The sequence below is a fragment of the Cebus imitator genome, unplaced genomic scaffold (genome assembly GCF_001604975.1).
Source record: "Cebus imitator isolate Cc_AM_T3 unplaced genomic scaffold, Cebus_imitator-1.0 Scaffold443, whole genome shotgun sequence".
Classification (NCBI taxonomy): Eukaryota; Metazoa; Chordata; class Mammalia; order Primates; family Cebidae; genus Cebus; species Cebus imitator.
Window position 1 is genome coordinate 1,046,492 of NW_016107758.1, and position 15,944 is coordinate 1,062,435.

The window sequence follows — 15,944 nt, forward strand, 5'->3', positions numbered from 1 at the left end:
AGGTGGGTGGGTGGACGGGTGGATGGGTGGGTGGACGGGTGGATGGATGGTGGATAGGTGGGTGGATGAGTGGATGGGTGGAAGGGTGGACAGATGGATGGATGGATGGACAGATAGGTGGATGGATGGGTGGATGGGTGGACGGGTGGGTAGGTGGTTGGACATCTGTCCACCGTGACTGCTGTGGAAGAACAAAGTTACAACAGCAGTGACCTGGAAAGGCTGAACTTGCCTGAGGTGTGGCGCCATGCAGCCCTTGTACTGGGTCAGAGACAGCAGGTGCAGTGGGTGTGAGCAGCCCCGCCGCCCCCAGCCCCGCCATCACCTGCTGCATCTTGTGCTCCATTTGGAGAAGGCTCTCGTCCCGCTCCTGCTTCAGGCTGTGAATTTCCTCCTTCAGAGCCTCCCTCTCAGCCGCACTCTTTGCCACCAGCTCCTTCTCCTGCTCCAGCTGGCATCTGGCTACCTCCTTCTCCTCTGCCAGGGACAGACTCAGGGTCTCCTGGGCAAGGTAAGGGATGGGTCCGGCAGGTGAGGCCAGCAGGTGTCTGTGGTCCTGAGTGAGACCTGACCTGGGGGACACCAGGACTGATGGTCCCCAGAGGCTGTTCCGTCCAGCCAGATGCACCCCCCACACCTTCCCCTCAGGGTCACGGGAGCAGGGAGCGACTCTCTGGGTCCCAGCACCTGCCAGCCCACATTGATCTATCAGTATGTACACCATCCCTGAGTCTCTGCACTGCACCTGCCATGAAGGGGTGCAAAGACACATCAAACCAGGCCTCCGGAAGCCTGTGACCTGTGGGACCGCTGAAGTGGGTGTCGGGGGGGCCTTTGAAGTGGGTGTCGGGGGGGCCTTTGAAGTGGGTGTGGGGGGGGCCTTCTGCCCCCACCCGTCACACTGCACCAGATCAGCCAACAGTCCATCCAGCTTCTGCCACGAGGGAGGCCCACCCCAAATACAAACCCGAGCCCAGTGTGAGGGCCCTACAGGGAAGGCCCTGGATGCCCATTTGAACTATAAAGAGTGAGCAGGTCCTTGCCCAACCTTCCCTGGCCGGGCACCTCTGCCTCTGAGCTTGGTCTGCAAGGGCCTCCTCCTCCCAAGGGCCTGCCATTCCCTGGGACCTGGTAGCCTTCTAGGAAGCTACTGGTGGGCCTGTGGGAAGCAGACCTTCTCCCGCTGGAGCTGTGCCAGGGTCTCACGGTGGGCCGACGCCTGGCTCTCCAGGGCCAGCTGTGCCCCCCGCTCCTGCTGTGCCACCTGCTGCTGGAGCTGCCCCGTGTCCTGCCGCAGCTTCGTCTCCTGGACCTCCCAGTCACTTTGCAGCTGCCTCATTTCCACTGTGGGGTGATGGGTTAAGGTGCACCAGGGCCTGGCATGCGGACCCCCGAACCCTTTGGAACCCCCAAGGGAGTGACAGCCTTGGGGGTGACAGTGGCCGGGCTCCGGGAGTGGGTGGCCAGCGCATGGCAGGGTGGGCTACGCAGGGTGCAGGGTCCAGGGCTGCAGATGGAGGCCACATGCTGACCCTGCGGCCACAGCGCAGTGCCCAGCCTCAGGCTGGTGCCAGCTGCAGCCTGGGCAGGGTGTTGCTGCCCCTCATGGGCCGTGGTGGCCCGATGTGCTCAGTCACCAGAGCTCCAGGCACTCATTTGTGCCCCTGTGGGCTCCGGAGAGGGGCGCAGCATGTGTGGGGACTGAGCTCCCCTCCAGGGGCCCCTCCATGGCTGACTTTCAGGGAACGGGCTGGGGGAGCCGCCCCTGGAGCACCTTGCAAGGCCTGCCGCGTGAGTCCTGCGCTCCGGACCTCCTCCTCCACCTGCTCCTGCAGCTGCGCGGCCAGCTGCTGGGCCTGGAGGAGGCTGCTCTCCAGGGAGTCCCTCTCCGCCCTGCAAAGGAGCAGCAAGCAACGCACGTCATCCCCAAGATCCTGCCCACAAAATGCTCGCAGTAGCTGAAATGCAAATAAGTGGAAGAATGTTCTAGAAATGATGGTGCATCTTGTCTCTGGGGCAGCGTACGCTGTTAACAAGGACGAGGAAACTGTTTCCTATTCTCATGCCATGAAAAGAGTCACCCCAGAAGGCCACCCCCGCATTAGACCCCCACGTGCAGCGTGGTTCCTTCGTGTGGAAAGCCTGCTTGCTGCCTTTGAGCCTGGACTGCCAGCGCCACCACACAGCAGCGCCCACTCCCGGGAGGCGAAAGACCCCACATTTCTAACAATCAGTTCATCAGGGTCCAGCTGTCAGCAGCAAGGCTCATCGTCACCGTTTGCTGCCCTGTGCTGGGTATTTATCAGTGAGCAAAGCAACGCACGGAGCAACACGTACAAACAGACTCGAACACAGACGCCCACACGAACAGCAACTGGAGGTGCTCAACCCCAGACAGATGCCATGGGGTGGGCCCTGGGCCACGGGGACCCTGGCAGCTCCTGACTGGGCCCTGCCTCCATTTCTCTTCCGTCCTTCTGCCCACTGCCACCCACTTCTTCAGGGGTAGAGCACCTCCCAGCCTCCTGGGGCTCTCCAGGGCCCGCAGACGGAGGTTCTCTGGGCTCAGGTCCGAACCCCCAGAACCCTCACTCTGCTGCACGCCACTCTGCTCCCCCTCAGCCCCTCCTCCCAGGAGTGCTCCTCATGGCCCCATCCCACACTCCCAGGCTTGAGTGCTCGCTTCGCCAGACAGCTCTTCCCCCTTCTGCATGTGGGAAACCCTCCCTTCAATCAGCCTGGAAACTCCTCCTCCTAGAGGCCTGCCTGGCCTCCTGTAGGGGATGTGGCCTCTGCCACTCAGGCATGGGACGTCTTTGCCTGAAGCCTGGGGACCTGTGTGTATGCCCAGCCTCTGTCTATGGGGACCCAGGAGCAAGTCTAGGGGCTCCGCCATTGAGCCCCTGGATTGGAGGGCTGGCCCCCGCCAGGGTGCTCCAAGCAGGGTGGGGCTGCTTGGGATGTGGGCCCAGAGGGGACCTTGGTCCACCTTGCCGGCTGACAGTCGGGCCAGGACCCCGTGAAGGGAGGGAGGCCTTGGAGAGGCAGGGCCGGCTCGCAGCTGAAGAGGCAGCTGATCTCAGGTACGCGTGCGAGGAGCTGCCAGTCAGGCCACGTCCTGCCTGCCCTTGCCCTCTGAGAACCTGCAGTGTGGCAGGGTACAGAAGGGAGCAGGTCCCGCTGCTGAAGGTGGTCAGGGCCTGGGGATGCTGAGAGTGGAGCCCCTTCATAAAGCCGACCGTGGGGAGGTCTCCTCAGAAATGGGGGGCCGCGGCAGGACTCCCGCACCGGATGGTCCCCAGTGTCACCCGAGAGCTCATCAACAAGGCGGCGTCCACAGTCTCCAGCCCCCTGGGCCAGTCGTGGACACACAGAGTGTGTCGGGGCAGAGGTGGCTTCAGGACAAGCCCCTCTGTCACCAGAGACTCAGCTGGCCATCAGGACACCCTGACGGTGGCCTGTGACTGAGGCTGCAGGGCTGCCATGTGCAGGGGCCCTGGGTCAGTGGCAGGGCTGAGGTGGGAGCAGCTGTTGGGGCAGGACTCAGGCTGCGGAGGGCTCTGGCCAGGGCCTGTGTTCTGGGCAGCAGACTCTGCCGGCAGGAATGGGGTCCCCACCCCTGGGCCTTGGAGCCCCCAGGGCTCAGGAGGGGGCACGGGCAGGAGCCCAGCCCGCGGCAGGCGGCCTCCCTCGGTTTTCCTTCCCGACTGTGGCGCGAGCCTTCATTCGGAGGAAAGGTTTGTCTGCGAAGAAGCTCAAGGATCCCAGACTCCGGAATTCCGGGAGGAAATCTTTTCAACAAAGACACCTAGCAGTGCCACAGCCAGCGGGTTTCTGCAGAGGCCGCAGGACTCAGATCACCAGCCTGCACACCTCCTGTTCTTGCCTGTTTTCCCTTCCCAACCTCTGGGAGTTGCCCCGAGGGCCTCTGGGCTCACCCGCCCGCACTCTCCGCCTCGTGGTCGCCGGGCTGACCCTGCTCCTGGCTCCAGGGACAGGCGTGCTGCCCAAGCCTGGGATCAGCCCTGTGATGCCGGCTCCCAGGCAGCCCAAGGTGGCCCATGGCAGCAGCAGTTCTCAGGCCTTGTGGGGAGAAGGGTGCTCTGCGTTTGCTGGAAGGGGACCCCTGGGTGGCTGCTGGCCATCTTGCCACCTCTCAGAGTGAGCCTGCCTGGGAATGAGATCCTCTCAGAACCAAGCCGTGCTCAGAGAAGGAGAGGCAGGATTCCGAGGGCACTGTGGGAGTGCCTGAATCCAGCCATGCCTGAAGCTGGCTTTACCCTGAACTCAGCTCTGTGAGCCAGACAGTCCACAGCTGCCTTCCACGGGTCTGAGCTGGGTTTCTGCACTTGCCACCACCTCTTTCAGGAAGGCGACCCCAGGGCTTTCGCTGGGTGGACTTCTTCTAGATACCCTCCCCCAACCCAAAGGCTCTGTGCTGGCCTCTCACTCCAGCCCAGCTCACCTGCACTCACTCCCGGTCCCATGTGATGCTGTGAGTGCCCCGTACCCTGCCACACTGCAGGCTCTCGGATGGCAGGGGCACGTGGGACGTGGCCTGACTGGCAGGTCCTTGCGCGTGTACCTGAGATCAGCTGCCTCTTCAGCTGCGAGCTGGCCCTGCCTCTCCAACGCCTCCCGCTGGGCCAGCAGCTGGGCCCGCTCCTCGGACAGAGCACCGTTCTCCTGCAGGGCTTGCTGCAGAGTGTCCATTTGGGCCTCCTGGTCCTGCAGGCTCTGAGCCAGCTGCTCCTCCAGGGCCTGCTTCTGGCAGGTGACCTAGGGGAGGCGGGAAGGGGACAGTCGGCAGAGAAAGAGAGTAAGCGGGTGGGCATGGGCCTCTCGAGGGGATGGACGGACTCCAGAAGAAGTGCTTTTGTGCAGCATGGCATGGAGGTGACAGTGGAAAAGGGGGGTGAACATAAGGCATATTGGACCTCAGAAGCACATGAACGTTTTTACAGTAGAGGGGGCATCCACTCAGGCACCCTGATGGAGATGGTATCGAACTGGGCACTCCCAGGTAGGAGCCATCTGTCAGTCTGAGTGACACCATTTGTCTGTCCTTCAGTGTCCAGGGGGCAGGAAGCATTGCAGAGAGATGGCAACAGAAGGTAGCAGAAAACCAGAGTGCTGCACACCAGCCCTTCCACCAAGAATGTCATCAAAGTCTGGGTGGAATGGATCACAAGAATATGTAGGAGCCCTCGGGGAGCTGAAAAGACACTGGCTGAAGGAGCCGAGATCTTGCAGAGGAGGCACAGGAACGCGCCCAGCCTCGGGGTCGCCTCTTTCCTCAAGGCATGTGCTGATTTAAGAGTTTGGGTTAAGCCGGGTGCTCATGCCTGTAACTGCAGCCCTTGGGGAGGCCAAGGTGGGTGGATTGCCTGAGGTCAAGAGTTCAGGACCGGGCCAACCAACACGGAGAAACCCCATCTCTACTAAAAGTACAAAGTTAGCCAGACGTGGTGGCGCATGCCTGCCATCCCAGCTCCTTGGGAGGCTGAGGCAGGGCGGAGGTTGTGGAGCCGAGATCGTGCCATTGCACTCCAGCCTGGGCAACAAGAGTAAAACTCTGTCTCAAAAAAAAAAAAGAGAGTTTGGGCTGAAACACTGAGATGCCAGGAAGAGCTTCTGGCACTGCCATGGCCTGAGGGGGACAAAAATTAGGGTTCAGAGCCACCAAAGCAAACAGGCCCTGATAAATTTCACAAGACATCAGTGGTATTCACAGAAAGGCTTGAGCCTAGTGGGCGTGGGGAATCAGGAACGGAGCGTCCGTCACCAACACTGAAGCTCAGCTGTGAATCATCCCGATCACTGACTGGGCTACAGACCTTCTGCCTTCACTGCCTGCCAGGGTCAAAAGGAAGTCCCGGCCCGGCATGGGGGCTCACGCCTGTAATCCCAGCACTTTGGGAGGCCGAGGCAGGCAGATCACTTGATGTCAGGGGTTCAAGACCAGCCTGGCCAACATGGTGAAACCCCATCTCTACTAAAAATATAAAAATTAGCCAGACATGATGGCACATGCCTGTAATCCCAGCTATTCACGAGGCTGAGGCAGGAGAATCGCTTAAACCCAGGAGGCAGAGGTTATGGTGAGCCAAGATCATGCCACTGTGCTCCAGCCTGGGTGACAGAGTGAGACCTCTTTCTCTCCTCCACCCCCCCAAAAAGCAAACAAAAACAACATAAAAAGCAAATTATTTCTGGAAGAAGAATAGCATCATCAAGATCCTCAAATTATTTCTCTAATTTATTCTATATAAGATTGACTATTTGATCAAGACCTGGCATATCAGGAGACAGGACCACATGACCAAAAAACCACAGATAAGAGTGGAAAATAGATGCAGAGCTTCCCAGCCTGCTCATCTAGATACTGGAGCTATCAGACACAAAGTTTAAAACAGCCGATCAATACGTTCAAGAAGGTGGATAGCAAGATGCAGAGTTTAGCAGCAGAACCGGATCCTAAATATAAAAAACACAATTTAAAATACAATAACTGAAAGTGAGGAAACTCAGACAAGGGCAGACTGGACAGAATGAAAGAAAGGACTGATAACCCGGCAGACAGACAACGGAACGTACTCAGACCGAATCGTAAACGGAAGGAAGGGTGGAAAACACACAAAAGGGTGTTGTATAGAGACATACAGGACGAGCTAAAAATGCACACCCATGTGGAATTAGTCTCAGGAGAGATGAGGGGGCGTGTTTGAACAGATACAGGACAAAATTTTTCCAATCTAATAAAATACTCTAGCCACAGATTTTAAAGTGAGCTATAATCCCCTAAAAGGATAAATTAAAAGGAAAATGTCACATGCATACAACTTGGTAAAGTTTATCAATACCAAAGATAAAGAAAAATGTCTTTAAAAAAAAACAAAGGGACACACAGCTGTGAAATGAACAAGGCTGACATTTGATCTCCGCACGGCAGTAATGGAAGCCAGAAGACAATGGAAGGAATTCATTAAACTTCTGAAAGAAAATAATGGCTATTTTAGTATTCTACGCCCAGTGAGAATATTCTTCAAAAGTAAAATCAGGACTTTCTGCTTCGGATGATGCTGAGGTAGGTTGTTGGAGACCAGCCCTCCCACCTAAAGCAACTGGAAAAGCCGTACAACGCACCATCCCATAATCTGCGTAAAAACATCAGATGGATGCAGAGATGGTCAGGTCCCAGGTGTTCAGGTGACAGAGAGAGATACATGAACGTGAATCTGAAATCCATGAACACAACAGATTTCCCCTTTGAGGTATCTGCCAAGTCCCGAGTGATGCGGGCGGTGTAGAGCCTCAGGAGCCAAGCGCAAAGCTTTAGGCTGGGCGCAGAGGCTCACGCCTGTAATCCCAGCACTTAGGGAGGCCAAGGTGCGCACATCACCCGAGCTCGGGAGTTTGAGACCAGCCTGGCCAACATGGCAAAACCCCATCTCTACTAAAAATACAGGAATTACCCAGACGTGGTGGCGTGTGCCTGTAATCCCAGCTACCTAATTAGGAGGCTGAGGCCGGAGAATTGCTTGAACCTGGAGGCGGAGGTTGCAGTGAGCCGAGATTGCACCGTTGCACTCCAGCCTCAGTGACAGAGCGAGACTCCACTAACAAAAATGAATAAAGCTTTAGCTAAAAGACTGGGAACATGGCCTCAGGTGTCAGCAGGCTTAAGAGATTGAAGAGACGAGACATAACTTAGACTTCGGAGATACCAAAGCGCCAGGGAATGAAAAGAAGACAGGATATCAGAGAAAAGGAAATGCCTTGAGGTAAGCCTGAGATTCTATACGGTGATTTTCTAAAATCGTGCTGCTGGCTGGCTGCGGTGGCTCACACCCATAATCCCAGCACTTTGGGAGGCTGAGGCAGGTGGGTCACTTGAACCCAGGAGTTTGCGACCAGCCTGGGCAACACAGCAAATCCCCATTTCTACAAAAAATACAAAAATTAGCTGGGCATGGTCATGCATGCCTGTAGTCCCAGCTACTCAGGAGGCTGAGGCAGGAGGATCACTTGAGCGCAGAAGGTCGAGGCTGCAGTGAGCCGTGATCACGCCACTGCATTCCAGCCTGGGCAGCAGAGTGAGACTCTGTCTCAGGAAATAAAATAAAGTAAAACAAATGGCACTGCTTTTTAAAAAGTATGAATTTTTTATGATTCATAAGTAGTAAAGGACCAGGAGACGAAGAATCTGAACAGAAAAATAGCCGCTGAGAGTCTGGGAAATCAGATAGGACTTTTGAAAGTCTTATAGAATTGAGAAAACAAAGCCTGGAGTTTAGGGCTAACTAAAAAATAAGACCCCTGGTTAGCACCTGAGATTTCCAATTAGGGACACGGAAGAGTCACATTATACCCTGGGATGGGCCAGACATGGACGACCCTTCACAAAAGGCTGAATACAGTTACAAAGCAGCTGAGTCCTGATTTATCCCGATTCTGATTTCCCAAAGTCAAAAGCAAATTCCCTCTGGAAGAAGCTTATATCATTCAAAGCCTTAAATCATCTCTATGAATTATATCTACAAAAACACAAAAGTCTGTCATTCAATCAAAAATTATTAAGTATAAAAAAATATATAAAAAATTAAACAAAAAAATTAAGGATACTAGGAGACAAGTCCAAACTACTGAAAATAAATAAATAAAAGGCAATAGAAATAGTTCATTAGGGGGTGCAGATGTTAGAGTTATCAAAGACTTTAAAAAGTATTATAATTACTATGTTTAGGAACATACTCAAGACGATGAAGAATGTTACCAAATAACTGAAATGTTTGTGAGAAGACGTGTGTGTGTGTGTGTGTGTGTGTGTGTGAATGGTTAAAATGCCCATTTAAAAAGCAAAAATATTAATAAAGTAACATTAGGGTTTATAACAACACATACGAAAATAAACTATACAGCAGCAAGAGTGAAAAGGATGGAGAAGATGTCTTAGTAAATGTGTGCTGCTGTAACAAAATCCCTGAGACTGGGTAATTTGTAAAGTAAGCAATGTATTAATTTATCTTCCCACCGTTCTGGAGACTGGGAAGTCCAAAGTCAAGGTGCTGGCAGGTATGGCCGTCATCAGGATTGCTCTGTGCTTCCAAGGCTGTGCCTTGATGCTGCATTTTCCAGATGAGAAGAATGCTGCATGTTCACATGGTGAAAGGCAGAGGGAAACTGAGTCACAAATGATGCATGAAGCCTCTTTTGTAAAGGCTTTAATCTCACTGATGAGGGTGGAACCCTCGTAGCCTAATCGCCTCTTAAAGGTCCCACCTCTTAATACTATCACAATTGGTCACTAAGTTTCAACACCTACATTTTGGAGGGGACGCATTAAAATCGCAGCAAGGGATAAATGCAGTGTGTGGCTGCAAATGTCTTCTATTGTTTGCAAAGTAATATAATATCCTAATATAGACTGTGCGTATCATAGTTTCAGAGTAATCACTAAAACTAACAAAGAGGAATGTAGCTAAAAACAGCCAATAGAGAACATAATATGGGATACTAAACAAATATGCACCTAGCCCAAAAGAACGCCGGAAAGGAAGAATGTAAAAATATGTTTAAAATATGAGACAAATAGATGGCAAATACCAAGATGTAAATAAAGCATATTAACAGCTACATTAAGTGTATGTGGTCTAGTGACCACTCTGATTAAAGATGAAAGTTGTCAGAGTAAAGATAAGGACTATTTTGACACACATTTTATTTGTTAAATGTTTTATTTTTTTATTTCAATAGGTTTTTGGGGAGCAGGTGGTGTTTGGTGACATGGATCAGGTCTTTAGTGGTGATGTCTGAGATTGTGGTGTATCCATCACCTGAGCAGTGTACACTGTATCAAAGAAGTATATATCAAAAAGAGAGAAGAGCAGACGTTTTGTAATGATAAAAAGCCAGTTCCTCATGAAGACATGAAATACTAAATACAGATACACCTAATAATAGAAATTCAAAACACACGAAGCAAAAACTGACCATGGGAAGCAACAGAAGTTCCATAATCACAGGGAGAGTCTTCAGTGTCCTTCTCTCACTAACTGATGCAGCAGGTAGACAAAAACAACCAGTCAAAGAAACAAACCAACACACGAAAACCCAGGAAGGACGTAGAAGATTTAAATGACACTATTAAGCAACTTGATTTCACTGATATTTGTAGAACAATGCACTCAACAATAGCATAATACACATTCTCTTGACATGTTCAACATAGACAATAGAATGGATTCAAATAATACGGAGTATATCCCCTGACCATGATAAAATTATATTAGAAACTGTTAACAATTTAGACATTTAGAAAATCCTATTTGGAAGTCAGGGAATTTATGTCTAAATAATCCATGGGGCCAAGAAATCACATGGGAAAAGAGAAAAGTTTGAACTGACTGATAGTAAAACACAACATGCGGAATTATTAGGATGCAGATTAAGAAACAGACATAATGCCGGGCGCGGTGGCTCAAGCCTGTAATCCCAGCACTTTGGGAGGCCGAGGCGGGTGGATCACAAGGTCAAGAGATTGAGACCATCCTGGTCAACATGGTGAAACCCCGTCTCTACTAAAAATACAAAAAACATTAGCTGGGCATGGTGGCGCGTGCCTGTAACCCCAGCTACTCAGGACGCTGAGGCAGGAGAATTGCCTGAACCCAGGAGGCGGAGGTTGCGGTGAGCCGAGATCGCGCCATTGCACTCCAGCCTGGGCAACAAGAGCGAAACTCCGTCTCAAAAAAAAAAAAAAAAGAAACAGACATAAAACCAGATAAGAAATTGGAACAGATTATACATCTGTTAAAGAAATTGAATTCATTCTCAAATACTTTCTCACAAAGAAAACTCCAGAGTCACATTATGTCATTAGTGAATTCTGTCAAACATTTAAGAAATAAGTAATACCAATTTTATACAAACACTTTCAGGAAATAGAAGAAGAGAAACTACTTTCTTGTGTATTTTAGGGGCCCAGCACAATCCTGATTCCAAATCTGATGATTCCATGGAAAGGAAATTACAGGAATACACCTCACAAATATAGCTGAAAAAATCTTTAACAAAATATTACAAGTTGAATAAAAAAATATAAAATGGATACTAACTCATGACAAAGTAGGACTTACTTGGGTATGCAAGTTTAACATCTAATTGATATATATATATAAAAAATTCACTACATTAACAATGTAAGGAGAACAATGAGGTGCTCCTCTTAATAGTTCCAGAAAAAAGCATTTAGCAGAACCCAGTACCCATTTATAATTTAAAAAATTCAGCATACTAGGAGTGAAAGGAATCTTCCTTACTCTGATAAAGAGCATTTAAGAAAAGCCCACAGATAACATCATATTTAATGGTGAAACATCAAATTCTTTCCCCATGATTGCGTTGGGTGGAAGTATGGCCATTCTCACCATTTACAATTTTTCTCTGCAGGTCTTAGTGCAATAAAGCAAGAAGAAATAAAAGGTATTCAGACAAGAAAAAGAGTAAAACTGTCGTTACAGATGAATAATTACATAAACATACAACCTTAGTACTTATAAGTAAATTTGTCAGGACCACATGACTCAAAATAAACATATGAAATTGTATTTCTATATATTAATAATGAACAATAGGAAAATGACATTAAAATAATAATATAACTCATGCTATAAGATCTAGAATTAACCTGATCAAAGACGTGCAAGAAACCTCTACACCGAAAACCATAAACATGGTTGAGAGAAACGAAGACACGGAGATGTGGGGCTCACGCCTGTAGTCCCAGCACTTTGGGAGACCGAGGTGGGTGGATCACCTGAGGTCAGGAGTTCAAGACCGGCCTGGCCATCATGGTGAAACCCCATCTTAAAAAACAAAAACAAAAACAAAAAACAAACAAACATGGAGAGGTATACCATATTGATGGATATAATATTTGCTATATTTAAGATGTCCAGTTCCCTCAGGTTGATCTATAAATTCTAAACAATTTTAATCAAAGTACTGGAAGGCTTTTTTGCAGGGGAGGGAAGAAGAAATGGGCAAGATGACTCTAAAATGTCTATGCCTGTACAAAGGACTTAGAACAGCCAAAACAATCTTGAACAAGAACAAGGCGGATGTGTGTACGCTACTCAATTTCAAGACTTACTAAAAAGCAATTGTAATCAAGACAGTATGGTTTTGGTGAAAGAATGAACAGATTGATTCGCACAGATCAACAAATCCCACTTATATGATCAATTTATTTTTGAGTTGCCAGAGTTATTCAAGAATGAAAGGAGAGACCTTTTTAAAAAATGGTGCTGGAAAAACCGGAAATCAGTATGAAAAATGGTGGACCTCCATTCTCACATCATACCATACAGTCTGGTTCTCACACTAGTGCGCGGCAGAATCCCATGGGGGGCTGATTAAAACCCAGATTTCTGGACCCTGCCCACAGAGTTTCTGATTCAGTGAGTCAGTCTTGTGTGAGGCATGAGTATTTGCATTTTTAAGAAGTCCCCAGGTGTATCAGTCTTTTCTCACCCTGCTATAAAGAACTACCTGAGACTGGGTAATTTATTAAGAAAAGAGGTCCAATAGCCTCACAGTTCGCAGGCTTAACAGAAAGTGTGACTGGGAGACCCCAGGAAACTTACAATTATGGCAGAAGGCAAAGGGAGAAGCAGGTACCCTCTTCACACGGAGGCAGGAGAGAGGGAGGGAGAAGCGCCACACACCTTCAAACCCTCAGCTCTCGTGAGAACTCACCATTAAGACACCAGCAAGGGAGAAATCTGCCCCCATGAACAAATCAACTCCCACCAGGCCCCTGCTCCAATTCGCCGTGACATTTAGGTGGGGACACAGATCCCAACCATGTCACCAGGCGATGTTTATGCTGCTAGTTTGGGAAGCACACATGGCAAACCCCTGCTGTACCCAGATATAAACTTGAAATGGATCATAGGATCTACATGTGAAAGCCAGATAAGATGTAGGGGGATATCGTCTTGTCCTTGGGGTAGGCAACCGGTTTTCAGACAGAACCTAGAAAATACTAATTGTGAGACTAAAAAAAGAAATAGATACATTGGAGTTTGCCAGAGTTCGTTTTATGTCTTCCATAAAAAGTATCATTGAGAAAATGTACAGACAGCCACAACCTTGCGGAAAATATGCGTAGGCCTGTGTCTGACAAGGTACGTGCATTATGATATATAAATTCCTGTATATTCATAACCAGAATGCAAAATCCCAACTTTAAAAGGAGAAAGATTTGACAATTAGTAAAATAAAGCACATGAATATCCAATAAGTGATGAAAATGCGTTCAATATTTTTAGTTATCAGGGAAATGGAAATGAAAGCCTCAGGGATGTGTCACTTCACACACGCAGAAGAGCTAAAAACAAAAAAGAAACAGACAGTACCAAACATCGAGAAGGCAGAGGGGCAGCTGGAACCTTCCTGAACTGCTGGCTGCAGCAAAGTGGCTGAACCCCTTTTGGAAAGCTGCTTGGCTGTTTCTGATAAAAGTTCAGCACACACCTATGCAGCGAGTGCACGGTTTTGCTCCTAAGCATTGAGTCAGGAAAAGTGAAAATATATGTATGTGATTCGTACAAGGAGGTTTATACCAGCCGTGTCATCACCGTCCCCAACCAATCACCTCCCAGCAGGCCCCTCCTCCAATCTGACATGAAATTTGGGTGAGGACACAAATCCGAACCATATCAGCAGGTGTGTCACATGATGCACCATGAGTCCGGGGTGTGCGCCACCACGCTCTCTGCAGGCAGGGCTCAGGCAGAGCGTTCACATCACCTGGCTGCTGGTCCCAGTGACGGGTAAAAGTACCCTTTGTGGGCAGGACCAAGGAAGGACCTTGTGGGCAGGGCCAGATGTACTGGAAACAGTGCAAATGTCCAGTATCTGGTGGATGAGTAAGCAAATGTGCTGTATTCACCCCAGGGAATGTATCTATGCAGGGAAAAAGAAAGACCCAGTGATACGCTGAACAACGTGTGTGGATAAAGGAGATTACACCGAAGCTGGACACGAAAGCGTCCGCACCCCGTGGCTCCATCTGTGAGGAGCTCTAAGCAGGTGCACCCAGCCCATGGTGCAGCACGTCGGAGCAGGGGCTGCCTGGGTGGGGGCCGGGGGCTTTGGGCCGTGGCCGAAGGGACACGGGGGAACCTGCTGGGCTGACAAAAATGTTCTACGTCTTGATCTTGGTGGTGGCTACACGGGTTTGCACAATTGTCAAAACTCACTAACACTGTACATGACTTATTAAATGCCAATTATACTTCAATAGCAAAAGAGGAAAAAGATGACCCCCAAAAAGCTCAGGACAGAAAACGGAAAGAGAGCTGAGCTGTCCCACATGTGACAGGCGCCACAGAATCTGGGCCGTACATGTGACAGGCGCCACAGAATCTGGGCCGTACATGTGACAGGCGCCACAGAATCTGAGCCGTGGGGGCTCGAAAGCCAGCATGGATGGGCTTCTGCACCGATGAACGAGGAGGGATTGTAAAAAACAACACTGTTTCTTTCTCCACTGAGTTGAGCTTCCTCAACAAAAGACGGGGATTGGGAACGAATGCATGGATGCAGCAATGAACGCACGGTCGCAGAGCTCAGCTGTGTGGGTGTGGCCCGGGGAGAAACAAGCTCTCCAAGGGCTCATGTGCAGACGTCGCTAGCCTGACGCCCCGGCTCCCCTGTCAAGGGGTGGGACGGAGATGGAGGCCAGGCCTGATGACAGCCTTCTCTGCAGACCCTCCCCCTGCCCCCATCCCCACCGGGAGGCCAGCACTGGGCCTGGCCGTTACCAAGACGGAAAGAGCTGGTGTGGGCATCCTGGGCCTACCTAACTCCCAGAAGTACCTTAGGCAGGACCCGCGACCCAGCCGCATCCCAGACGGCAGCGGCTGGCCCTGCAGACATCCTCACCTGGACCACCTGCTCCTGGAGCTGGGCCTTCTCTCGCCCCAGCAAGGCTGCCTGGCCCTCCAGCTGCTCCTGCCGCTGCTCCAGGCCCCTGCGCTCCGCCTGCTCCAGCGCCAGCTGCTGCTCCGCCTTTGCCAGCTGCCCCCTGGCCCGGGCCTGCTCCTGCTCCAGAGCCTTCTGCTGCTCCCGCAGCTGGTGCCGCTCCTGCTCCAGCTACCACCAGGGGTCAGGGGCTCGGCATCCAGCCCCTGCACCCTTGGGCCCTGCGGCCACCCCCCAGGCCCGCCCCAGGCACACTGTGCTCCCTCCCTTAGGCCTGGTCAGGGCCAGCCAGGCTCCTCGTCCCCAAAACCTTGGCCCAGGAGAGGGCGTGATCTGGAAGGATGGAAGGAAGGCCCAAGGCTGGAGACCCACAGCCACCCAGAAGCCTGCTCTGGCGAGGCCCCGCCCCCACCCTTGTCTCACCTGGAGGGTCAGGTGGGTCAGCACACTCTTGTCCCGAGCCAGCCCGTCCATCAGGGTGGCCATGGCAGCCAGGGAGTCCCTTTGCTGCACGCCCTCTGACTTCAGCTGCCTCATGAGAAGCTCCAGGTCAGCATTGCTGTACTCGGCCTGGGGCAGGGAGGGGTACCGGGGAGAGAACTTCAGCTTCCAGGGCAGGTCTGCTGCTGCTGGGGAAGGAGTGAGCCCTGAGCCACGGCGGTGTGCAAGCCAGCGCTCCTGAGCAGGCACGGTGGGAAGGTCCCCACAGTCGGAGGTCTCAGGGCCACTAGTGACTCCAGGCACTGAGGCTCCAGCCAGAGGACATGGCTGGTGGTCTGGGGAGAGGCCACAAAGAAGCAGGCATGGCCAGCAGGGCTGAGAGCAGCCAGGCCAGGTCGTTGCCTGCTGGTGGGGACAGAGGCCTTCAGTGACTTTGGGAGCTCTGGTGATGGGCTGAGGGTCCCGGCAGGCAGGAGAGAGGGGGTGGGAGGCCAGGTCAGTGAGGCCAGGGT

At 51.4% G+C, this 15,944-nt stretch overlaps 1 protein-coding gene across 1 annotated transcript in view; it reads right to left on the reverse strand.

Annotated features, from left to right (window-relative positions):
* Positions 1-15,944, reverse strand: part of CROCC2 (ciliary rootlet coiled-coil, rootletin family member 2) — an 80,892-nt gene that overhangs the window by 37,323 nt on the left and 27,625 nt on the right. The window contains exons 13-18 of the mRNA XM_037732208.1: positions 15,415-15,561; positions 14,953-15,162; positions 4,586-4,779; positions 1,775-1,893; positions 1,175-1,344; positions 326-502 (exon numbers count right to left, since the gene is read on the reverse strand). Of these exons, the coding sequence (XP_037588136.1) occupies positions 326-502; positions 1,175-1,344; positions 1,775-1,893; positions 4,586-4,779; positions 14,953-15,162; positions 15,415-15,561 (1,017 nt within the window). The remainder of the gene's footprint in view (positions 1-325; positions 503-1,174; positions 1,345-1,774; positions 1,894-4,585; positions 4,780-14,952; positions 15,163-15,414; positions 15,562-15,944) is intronic.